This window comes from Antedon bifida, chromosome 3 (assembly GCF_963402885.1).
Source record: "Antedon bifida chromosome 3, ecAntBifi1.1, whole genome shotgun sequence".
Lineage (NCBI taxonomy): Eukaryota > Metazoa > Echinodermata > Crinoidea > Comatulida > Antedonidae > Antedon > Antedon bifida.
In genome coordinates, this window is record NC_136228.1 from 29,686,902 (window position 1) to 29,698,949 (window position 12,048).

Sequence of the window (12,048 nt, forward strand, 5' to 3'; positions counted from 1 at the left end):
TAATTTTTCATCCTAGAACCCGAGACAACAATTGCCTCACCTACTATAGGATTACCATCTATGCTGCCTTTGATGAAAATAATATTTTCACACGTCCAATCAAATTACTTCATGATTAGTAAGAGTAATAACATCGTGACGATACGATTGTATTTTTTAAATTGATTATGGCGTCATTTGATAGGATTTTAAACAATACTGTTTTTTTCAAAGACAGCATATATGGTTATCCTATAATAGTTTTAGAATAAAATCGTTTCTAATTTCTTTGTTTTATGCAAGAAAAATGTATGTTTATCTATTTATCGTCGATCGTTATCGTCCTAGTGTGTAGCAGCCAACAGGAAAAAATCGGCAATATTTTGATGACAATTATAGTATACAGGATTGCGTAGGCTACGGTATTCATCATACATTCATTCATTTGTTATTTCGGATTCTCTGGTCCATAGAAAGTAAAATTACGTATAAATTAATTAAACAACAACTCCATCTCATGGTGGCATTCCACCCGGAGAGCATTGTTGACTTATATAAGACGTCAACGTTGAGAATAAAATATTTTTACTTGAATTACGACTACACATCAGGTCATATATTGATTTTCTTAAAATTTCATAAAAGAAGGAATTCTACATTCCGTAAACAGGCTGCTTTAATTGTAAAAAATATCTTTAAATAAAACTTTATGGTTTAGATTTAATAATATAGTCATAAATATTTTGATCCGTTTCCGATGATTAATAATTGCCGCATTCTAATAACTATTAATCAACAATCAATTTCTAATAAAACATTTTGAAAAACAGCATGTCGCCCTCTGTAATTTTGAGTAATTGATTCCTGATCAATTTTAAATATCTGCTTGCCGCCCCCTATAATTGTAATTACGATACAGTATTGTTACCGTTATTGAATACTATACTGTGTGGATTTTTTTTTTAAATATGATAAAAAAAAACAAATTACTGAATAATGCAAAGTCCATTTGTTAAGATTCCTTTTTGACAAAATATAATGCCAACATTTTTTACCTCAAGATTATTACAATTTTTCACGCTGCTGCTCTAGCCCGCTACGTCACACGAGATGACTCATTTTAATATTAGATGATATCAAGCAGCAGTTATAGTACTACACTTTGACATTTTTGTTAAAATGGAAACTCGACTATAATTTATAGGTACCAACTGTATTTCTGTATTTATGAGTCCCATGACAATACTTTATTTTGCTGTCAGATAATCATTGAATTATTATCAAAACAGTCCAGGAAAGTTTTTGTTTGTAATATGATACTTCACACTTGAAGTATCTAAAGGTGTGATGAAGTGACCTCCAGACTTGACCTTAGCAATAAAATAAACTAAATTGAGTCTGTTTCATATCAAAGTTATTCACTTCTGTAACAAAATTCACATTATAAAAAGAGAAAAGAAACGTTTAATTATAACTTTTTCAGGTAAAATAACTATTATGTGACAATAAAATGACAAATTCAAAAACAAATTTGAAATAAAAAATATTTTTCAGAGGGACAATATATCTTTAAAACTGTTACATCAATAAGCGAGCAGCGTTTTTTGTAAGAAATATTTCTTGTTTAATAACTGTTCAGTCTTCTGCCGTATTGACTTTGGATAGGCCCTTTTGCATCAATTATCTTTTTGCATATACAGGTATATATTAATCACAGTTTAACTACAAAATAATTTAAATTTCGTTTTGAATATATTCATTAATGTTTTTATTACATATTTTTTAGCAAGAAGATTTCACTTTGTATGTGTGAAACAATTAACCTTATAGCTGTAATAAAAACACTACTCCAGTTGTAGAATGAGGGCGACAACCAACAATGAAGTCGGATGATGACACTATTATTGAATCTGTACATCTGGCTGACCTTTGACCTGTTCATCAGCTAATTCATCTAAAAACATGTCTTTTCTTTTAATAAATGGTTTGACCATTTCCTTGCTATCTTTAATACACTGTGCAATGTTTGCCAATGTCCAATGTTTACGTAAAATTGAGTGTTCCATTGTGAAAGGTCCGTCTTTTGTCCTGTTTATTCGAGATGTTACGGCCGATGATTTTAATTTAATTCCAAGCGAATTTATGGTGTCTCGTATGAAATCGTTATCTTCATTTAAACATTCCATTTCTGTTTTAAAATAAACAAATAGATCGAAATAAGAAGCATGTCTGAATAGAGTACAAGTGTTTTTGATTTGTGATGTGTAATGGCCTGACACGTCAGGCTATTAAACAGCGTGCATCAGCAAGCATTATTACGTTGCCATTGTCCTCATACTGTTACACAACTCCTCATTAACATTGGACTATCAATAAAGTAAGCGCTTTTCACTACTGCGATACCTGCTCAGATATGATTTTTTTTTAAATGTTTAATTTCTATTATTTACAGAAAACAATCATGTCACTTTAAAAAAATTAATAAAAACAACAATTTGATAGAAAACGACATTAAAGTTAATCTTTAACTTTGAATATTTTCTACTTACGTACCTAGGCTAACATATGGTGGATTGAAATGTAAACACTTTGCTGTTAATATAGTTGGTTGGTTGAACAACGTAACAGATTCTAATTTTCCTGAAACTGCTATGTCATAGGCTTCTTGTGATTGCATGTCAAGTCCGCTGTAACTGTGAATTGTATTATTTATATCAACATTATTAACATTTTAACGTATATATATATAAGTATTTATATTTTTATATGGATGTGTTATTGCACAAAAGAGCTATTTTAAAAGTTAAGATTGACTATTGTATATGTTGAGCATACACTAAATATAAAAATTCAAGTAATTTGACCAATGACAATCGATGGATTATTCAAACTGTCGCTTGTCATTGGTCAACTTGCTTAAGTTATGTCCTTGCATTGTGTCTCTAGTAAAAACCACTGTTAACATACAGTATGGTTTCACCGAAAACAAGGCCCTGCAATACAATATATTAAATCATAAAATCTCCTGCAAAATATTTTCCAGAAATCTGTTTCAAATTATTTGAATCTAGTAGAATATTTACTTTGAATTATATCGTCTCGATGTCTTTGTTAGCCCTGTAACAACTCTATCAAACTTCTCTCTTGAAATATGACCTGAAAAATTGTTTAATTTTTAGATTAAACATTGATTATTTTATATTTTAAATTTTTGACAATGTTGCCGAGTTGACACCAGGCACAGGTGTCAAGGTGTCAATTAAGACCATCATAATTATGCATTTAACTTGGTTTCTGTACTAGGTTATATTAACATTTGTTTTGCGAAAGTTTTATATGGTATGTGATGTGCACTCACGGTATGTTGATTTGACTATAACTTTCCCTTCTGCGTCATAGTCACTGGTTGCATAGCCTAGCTGCATATTAACATGATACTGCCTGGGTAGCAAGGCATTTTGATAGGCTGGAATATATTGTGATGCTCTGCCTATACTCAATACTGTAGTAAAAATAATCAGAACTATTACAATACGTGGTATTTGGTTGTGGGGTGGGGGGGGGGGGGTTGATTGGGTTTGAAATACCTCTACTTTTGTTCTTTAATACTGTACTTAAAATGTTGTTAACTACAGTATAGTTAAATATTCAATTATAAAAACATTCTAGTACTGTGGTAGTATGATAAAATCTGTGATTTTGTTTATTTGTTTGTTTATGCATGAGTGGGCAGGTTGAAGGAAAAACCATTGGATGTACAATATCTAAAAAACACAATAGAAATGTCAAACAATTTTCAAAAGGATAGAAGGGCATATTTTCTTATTTCAAAGTTTAAAATCATCCTCTGATTTATTATAAATTATAAATAACAGATTCTACAACAGTGTTTACCTAGAACACCAGAGGACTTCTTGTCAAGGCCACCAGAAACCACTTGAACATTGAGTCTGTTGAAGTAAGGACCAGCCACGAGAGGATGGAACCGTAGGTCTTTCTTCTCTTCCACCTTCCAAAGCTGATTTTCATTTGATGTTTCTTTACCATCATTTGGTGCTTCTTTGCCAAATTGTTTTACCTCCACAAATGTTGGTAGATATAACTTCTGAGATGCATTCAAATCTGTATCAAGAAAGATGTGTTATTTTATCATTGAATTCAATTTTTTAAACTTTTGATGAGGAAAACATTGATTCTAGTTCAGAGGCACAGAAGTAACACGAGTTAAAACATACCACCAAAAAAACAAAAAATATAAACGTTTCAGCAAATTGATTTTATCAAGCACATGCATCATGATTTTTTAATACACATAGTTTTCATGCTATGTTAATGGAGTGAAGTGATGGTGTAGCTTACTTACTTATGCGTACTGTATATTTTCACTTTTAGAAGATCAGAAAAAATTATACATTTTTAAAAAATCATACAGTGACGGTATACAACTACACATACTTTATTTATATTTTCACTTATAGAACATCAGAAAAAAATTAGACATTTACAAATAACATGAAATGCTATGTTGTCATAGCTTGTCATCATTCCAAGCATGGAAATAATACAACGTAGTTGCCTGCGCACCATCATCATGAATTTGGTAAGTAAAAGAATGTTGAGATTTTACTTAGTTACCACACCTTTTAATAACGATGTCTTGAGAGTACCGATCAGCTGTGAACATGTTATACCAGCTGGCTTATGGGCAGCAAACAACCCATGTAGTTTATTGAAGCTCATTTTTTAGTGTAATATCAATAAAATAGCCAATACCATATCACTGGTCAGTGGAGTGGTAGTTGTTGTGTTGCCAAGATGCTGGAGCTGGAGAAAGAGATATAATTTTTAAAGCAGTGTCATAAATAGTATTATTATTATTGTACATTAATTGTAGTATTATTATTAGAGATGCCATACTAATGCAATGTAATACTACTAAATAAGTAGACCTTTTCAGGGGGCGGAAGGGGAAGTTAGAATCATGTCAATCACCGTTGATTTTGGTCACACTATTACCGCGACCGAACATCTATATCTGCCTTTCCACCATGGCAAAGTGGGATTTCTTCCATGGTTAATATTCTCTTTCCCCACTCTGCGTGCTCTACATACAGCTAGAGGCCTAAACAATCATTTCAAATTGTTTACAAATAAAGATGGTGTTTTTTACTAATCTACAAATCTTAGTTAAAGCTTGAAATACCATATCATTACAATATATAGAGAAATACACTTCGTTTTGAATACAAAACAATTAGGCCTAGGCCTACCGCTCCCCAGAGATATGAATTGTTTTCATAAAATAAAAAAGTAAATAAATAAAATCACATGGCAGCACAACGCCCTCAATATTTTAGCTGCTGATGAAAGAAGAATTGCACCACCTAAGCTGCTTTCCAGAACGATTTGGCTCGACACGAAATATCATCAAAACAAACTTAATACAAATCAATCTACCACACGAACACATCACCAATTTCCAATTTAACATTTAAACTATTCTCACTGGTAGGTATACAATCAATTATTATGTAATATTTCCGTGCTGAAGCAAGACTGTTGTGTGTAGGCTAGGCCTGACCCTCTTCTTAATTTAATCAGAGCAGCTGATGCATGAGAAGAGAGTGCTTGTTGAGGGCCCTTAGAGCTAGTGGGCGAGGAGACAGGCCTACCTAGGGCCTAGGACCTACAACAATGATTTTTTAAATAATAGTTAACAGTTAATTAATGTATTTGTTCATAATTTACCATTTTTGTAACTAGTGCTTTGAGGATTTTGAATAGCCAAAACAAAAACTGTGTAACTTAACACTAAAACAGTAACAGATCATCAGATAGTATGATATGGTTAAGTTCCACCAGGAGCACAATAATGCAACTGTCCAGCGCGTTAAAAAATGTTGGTGTTAAACTTTGTACTGTATATAATTTTATTATATAATACTGTGAAAACGGCCGTGAAAACGTACATGCATAAGCTATTATTTTACCAAATGATTACGATGTTGCTATCGTAACTCTAAACATGACGAAAATATTTTTCAAGCCACCTCTTTTTTTCACATAATTGCGAGCGAATAGGAATAATTCTATAGAATTAAATTGTTTTTTGAAAATATATTTATAGTGATTAATTTGTTTATTTCTATATTATTAAAACCGCCCTCCCCCAAAATTGTTTAGAGGTTAAAATAAATGTAACGATACGTTAATAGGACAGGAGACAACACTCCTTTGAGTTAAAAACAAGGATTATGAATTACGCAGAAAAAATAAGTTGCAAGTTGTCTTTCGATTTATTTCTCACAATACTGAACCACATTTATCCAGCAAGCTGCCTGGTAATTCAAAATAGTCCTTCTACAAACAATTAAATGTTAACATGCTAAAGAACATAGATAACTAAAGCGCCTTCACGGCAAACAACAGGCTATATACCGTTGTTCACCTGTGCGTGCAATAGTTATTTAAATTAGGAGATCGTTACAGTATACGGTTACGTAAATACATACGAATCGTTATAGGGATTCTTACATTAAATAAATCTTTTTTTTTTGGCCGTTAACTCAGTTTACATAGGCCTAGACTAGAACCTAAGTCTGTAGGCAGTCACAATGATAAAAGATATCAGATGTAATTGCGAAATTCACTCTCATTTTTAGGCGCTGTTGTTACAATTGATTGATAGGTAATATCTTGGTGAAATCCTCCTGGAATTTGCGATTAATTCAAGTCTACAGTTATCACAATTTATAGTTTATTAATAATTATTTAGTTATACAGCACTGAAAATGGCCGATGCAGGATGGGATGAAGTAACTTACCTGAGAAAGAAAGCACCAAAAAGTTCACATTTAAAGTCTTCTCAGGTATGGCTTATAGTTCCTTTTACAAAGCAGCCTAAATATTCATTCATTACAAGCATTTTTTTAATTGATGTTGTTTTTACTAGTACTAGTGTATATTGAATTACCTTTAAGCGGGGTTCCCACTAGCAACGAAATGCAAGGACATAGACGCAACGCAATCAAGTTGACTAATGACAAGAGACAATTTTAATAATCAATGTGTGTTGCACCTACATCCTTGCGTTGCATCCTAGTAGTAGGAACCAAGCTTTAAGTTATCACAGTGAAAACAAATTCTCTTGAGGTGTGCTACAATACATCTGAGAACGTTCTTTTGTTTACCCTGAATTGCAGCTGTACTGTATATGTTTGAGAATACCCTTGTTTTATGAGTATTCACAAATGCATTTTAGTATGTGTTTCAAGTATTCAAAATGAATGTGTAAGTTTTTTGTGTTTTGTTTTTATCTCGTAGGCTGTGAATTCTGCTATGAGATCAGGAGCTGCTGTTGAAACCAGTAAAAAGTGTAAGTGGAAGTCATACCCCCTTTTACACCGCCAGTAAAAATGCGGAGTTGATCCGGAATTGCATAACCCGAGTCGTACCCGGGACGCAAAAATACGGAAATGTAGGCCGGTGTAAACGACGTAAAAAGTTACCCGGGTCGCTGAACCACCCGAGTAAGTGATGCGAAATGTATTCAGCGTCAAGTCAACCCGGGACGCGCCTGGGATGAACCTGTGTTTGCGGTGTATAAAACGTTCAGCGTATCTTTACCCGTTTGTTTACTATCCTCGCTCACTATAGTATTTAATTTACATAAAATTAGGATAAGATTGATTTTGTTTATTCGCTTATTTAATAAATAAAACTCATGGTTATTTGTTATTCATTTTTATTTCAAGATATTATTCTTCCCGAGTAGACTTAATTTTTTTGTGTATTGCCATAAAACAAAATTGTGGGAGGTATAATGAGCAGACCGTTACTAAGGTGTCTCTTCATGCGTGAGAGGGCAATATTTCGATTGATCTAGAACATTTACATGGGTTGGTATTTTGCAGTGTAAATACACGCAACCTGTGTCATTCCCGTGTTATGAATCAGGTGTGAAAAGGAAATTTATCCGGACACGACATAGGTTTGTTATAAGCTTGCCTGTGTAAAAGGGGTATTAGTATGAATTAGAATTTGGATAAAATTTATTTTACACATTTGGATTATGTGACATAAGCAAGTTGTGCATGTTTTTGTTTATGCTTTCTTGTTGACCGTTTTATTGGAAAGAACAACTGGTATTTTTATGCCAAGAATCTGGAATGGTCTATTCAGTAAAGTAAGTTTAAGTAGAATAAACATTCTGTTTTTATAATTGAATTATAGTCAAGTCAGGTATCATTTATTGTCATTTGTTTTAAGAAAAAACATAGAAATTCTGTTTGCTCTGTTGGCGGAGCACAATATCCAACGGACACAACACAAACTCTAAACAAAAACATTACAAAAAGTGTCTACATGATGTTTAAGGCTCTAATAGCTCCTGGAAAGAAAAAATAAAAAAGTCTATCCTGGTTGGTAATAAGGATTAGTGCCTTTTCCTTTCAAACCCCTCTTATTTGGAACTCATTACCAAATCTACTTTCAACTCAACTTCAACTTTTATATTGTTTTATTGTCCTTGCTTGATTCTCGCACAGCGCCTTTGATAAATATTTGAATCAGTGCTATATATATTTCTGTTATTATTATTAGTAGTAACCAAACTTTGGTTAATTAGAATTTAATGACATTTTACTAACAATATAAGATTTTATTTTCACAGTTACAGCCTCAACAAATAAACAGCATGTAATAACTAAAGACACAGCAAAACTTGACAGAGAAACTGAAGAGTTACATCGTAAGTGATTAAATTCATTATATAACACCCATGTGACCTAACACCTTTTAGGTCACGTGGTATTTAATAAACATTCTATTGAATCCATACATTATCAATCATTCAATTTTGCTATATGGTCTTTGAAGTACAGTATCGTCCTTATATCTTTGAACGTGGAAACATAAACTGATAGTTCAGCCTTTTTTTGGAAATTTGAAGAATGACATCACAAGCTGTTATCGGCCTCCGATAGCTAGGCCAAGCGTAGTACACGTGTGGAGATGAAATGATGTGTCACACCTTTTCTTGATACCAAGCTAACGCTGACCACCGGTCACCATTGGTCATTTTCAATACAATAAGAAATTTATAGGGATGAGAAATGTTTTAAATTATTTCTGATTTATTTTCGATAAAATAAGTCAAGTTTTAATTCCAAGGAATGAGAAATGTTTAACTTTTTTTTTCTTAGATGAACGTGTCTCATTAGAGGTTGGAAAACTGATAAGTCAAGGGCGAATAGAGAAGAAGATGACACAGAAAGAACTTGCGACAGTAAGATGATATTTGAATTAACAAACCAGAATTTCCCATGCAGTTTCTCAAATATGTTTTTAAATCGTGTGAATAGAGTAGAATTACAAATTGATCACTTTTTATTTTGCATAACTAGCTTGTTTATTCTAAAACATCTGATGTTGAAATTCTTCTTTTTTTTTTCGTTTTAGAATATACACACAGCTCATGTATACACTTTTCTTTTGTATACCTTGTAGCTTCTAATTTAGACGTAGCATAATTTACAAAGAAGAGTATTGTGTTCAACTAATTTATAACACAACACCTTTTGTGTGCCTTATAGCTTCTAATTTAAAAGTATCATAATTTTACAGTAACCGATTTGTTGCTAATTTCTGTTCAACTAATTTGTGCAATTTTATAAAGTTAAAAGTTCTGAAAAAAGTTTCTGCTTTGTTCTATAGAGAGCAAAACCTGTTAACATGTTTGTTTCTATATTTTACAGCATTCTAAACACAGATGTATTCAACATTTTTAGTCAATAATCATATTTTAAAATAAATTGTTTCAAAGGCCCCTTTTATACACTCTCGGATGATATTTAAAAAAATTGTACTCAATTGTATTTTTTTAGTATGTATTTATATTGTATTGTCTGTTTATGCGGATATTTGCCGTTGATGGTATTGGTAGCTAATAAAACTGAATTGAAATGTGTTTGTATCAAATAATTTTATCCTTGTCTAGAAAATTAATGAAAAGCCGCAAGTTATTAATGATTACGAAGCCGGAAGAGCAATCCCAAATAACCAAGTCCTCGGGAAAATAGAGCGGACATTAGGTGAGTCATAATGCAAGCCATTTTAAACTTCATTTTTTGACAAGCTATGAGGTACAGACAAATAAATATTGGACAATTTACAAAAACCAGATAAAGGTTGGATGGTCGGGTGGACAAAGATTGCATTTGTATTATTTATTGACTTTTATACATTGTGGCGTAATGATCTTGAATTAAAAGAACTTCTTCAACAGCGTGATAAAGCTCGTCAAAATGGTAATTCTAAAGAAATTATCAAGATATTATCACGTAGAATTCTGTCACAAAACTCTGAAAAACAACATTGTTCAGATCAAACCATTTCAAATTTCATTTGATGAGCCATGAGGCACTGGCAAATAAATCAAATAAAACAGTTTTTAAAAACCAGCTAAAGGTTGAATGGTCGGGTGTGAAAATTCATACTGTTGATATAAGTTTGCGGGACACTTTCTCACTCCTGAGGACGATCAAAGCATATTGATCGAAACGTCGAGAAACTCAACAGTTCTTTTCAGAACTAATATATGTGGTACCGCAAACTTATATCAACATTTGATTTCGCCATGCAAACCTTCAAACAATATAAAATTCATACTATTCTCAATTTCCAATTATACTTTAAACTTTTATACTTGATACAATGTTGGTTTGTCCATAAGGGCTCCGATCTGCTTTGAATGTTGCAGGGACACAAAATAGAAGCAAAAAACTTCTGTGAAATACGCCAGTGTTTGTCCTGATTAAATTTTGGTCGACAAAAGGAGTGTCATCATCTTTGTTCAGTTAAAAACATGATTGAGCTCTCAATCATTAAATTCATAATTTGTTTTGTTTACAGGGATAAAGCTCCGTGGAAAAGACAAGGGAAAGCCTCTCACATTTGGCAAGAAGAAGTGAATTATATGGTTAAAAGATAACAACCAAATTTACTACATTTCTTTGTGTGGAAACATCTTTGTATAATATTATTTGCACATAATTCATTAGCATTAATAACTGTATACTAACACAAGTTTTAAAGCATATGAAGAAATGATGCCGGTGGTGTCATTCATTTTTGGAAGTCGGTAAAGATTTTAGTTAATGGAAAATAAATAAAGCTGTTCTTTTATCGTGATCATTGTTTTGTTTTTGTCTTGTTTGTAAGTAAATAACATGAAATAACCTAATAATCAGCATTACAAATAGGCTCGTCCACAATTAGTATTACAAAATAGGCTCCACCCATAATTAACCTTGCAAAAATAGGCCCCACCCACATTTGTCTTTGCAAATGGGCCCCACCCACATTTATGTTTGCAAATGGGCTCCACACCCACATTTGACATTGCAATATTCTGTGCAATCATCCTTGAATATCAAACTTTGTAAATTTGTTAAATTATCAAAACATAATTGTACATTTCATGCATCAACAGCCATAATCACCGTCATGTTCATTGTACTGTAGCTTCTTGTTGTATAAACCCACTAATATTTAAAATATTATGATGGAAGATCTAAAAAAGCATTTATACATATTTATATAAATCATCTTCTCCTTTCATTGAGCATGCCGTAAATGATCTTATTTTCTGAGGTTACAATGCATCACATATTTATTCGGAAGTTGAAGTCTAATTTCTGTATTGGTACATTTGTTAGTTGAAACATTTGGTGTTTCTAACTCGCACATCATTGACCAATGGCTTGGATTTGTATTGTCCACTTTATTTGATATTTATGGTTTTTTATTTTAATATACTTTTATTTTAATATACTTTCATTGTTGTGACATTAAGCCACACCTTCACACTAAACTATGTTTACTCAATACAATTTTGACCACAATTTCTTGCAAACATTTCATTTATTATTAATATTATTATATTAGCTCATTTAATTTTCTCATAAATACAATATCAACAATTGTAAAGTCCAAAAATTGGTAAGCCCTACTCCATTACAGCATGTTATGCAGCATTCAGATGGTTGATATTCTATTATGTAGGTGTTG

At 32.2% G+C, this 12,048-nt stretch overlaps 2 protein-coding genes across 4 annotated transcripts; one reads left to right on the forward strand and one right to left on the reverse strand.

Moving 5' to 3' along the window:
* Nucleotides 1-1,414: 1,414 nt before the first annotated feature.
* LOC144836916 (pseudouridylate synthase TRUB2, mitochondrial-like) lies at nucleotides 1,415-5,307 on the reverse strand. Of its 3 annotated transcripts, none has more exons than XM_078691851.1 (7): nucleotides 5,194-5,307; nucleotides 4,620-4,803; nucleotides 3,874-4,101; nucleotides 3,338-3,481; nucleotides 3,063-3,135; nucleotides 2,533-2,672; nucleotides 1,415-2,167 (listed from the first exon to the last, which is right to left on the reverse strand). In XM_078691851.1, the coding sequence occupies exons 2-7, from the start codon at nucleotides 4,717-4,719 to the stop codon at nucleotides 1,881-1,883; spliced, it is 972 nt and encodes a 323-aa protein (XP_078547977.1). In that variant the 5' UTR covers nucleotides 4,720-4,803; nucleotides 5,194-5,307; the 3' UTR covers nucleotides 1,415-1,880. The 3 variants fall into 3 exon arrangements, with proteins under 3 accessions (XP_078547977.1, XP_078547975.1, XP_078547978.1); XM_078691849.1 differs by having other exon boundaries at nucleotides 5,183-5,274; XM_078691852.1 differs by lacking the exon at nucleotides 5,194-5,307 and adding an exon at nucleotides 4,972-5,078.
* A 20-nt stretch (nucleotides 5,308-5,327) lies between these two features.
* On the forward strand, nucleotides 5,328-11,169 carry LOC144836941 (endothelial differentiation-related factor 1 homolog). The gene is made up of 7 exons (XM_078691890.1): nucleotides 5,328-5,487; nucleotides 6,755-6,848; nucleotides 7,303-7,354; nucleotides 8,651-8,728; nucleotides 9,183-9,265; nucleotides 9,977-10,070; nucleotides 10,891-11,169. Exons 2-7 carry the CDS (start codon nucleotides 6,771-6,773, stop codon nucleotides 10,947-10,949), a joined length of 444 nt encoding a protein of 147 aa, XP_078548016.1. The 5' UTR covers nucleotides 5,328-5,487; nucleotides 6,755-6,770; the 3' UTR covers nucleotides 10,950-11,169.
* Nucleotides 11,170-12,048: the final 879 nt, after the last annotated feature.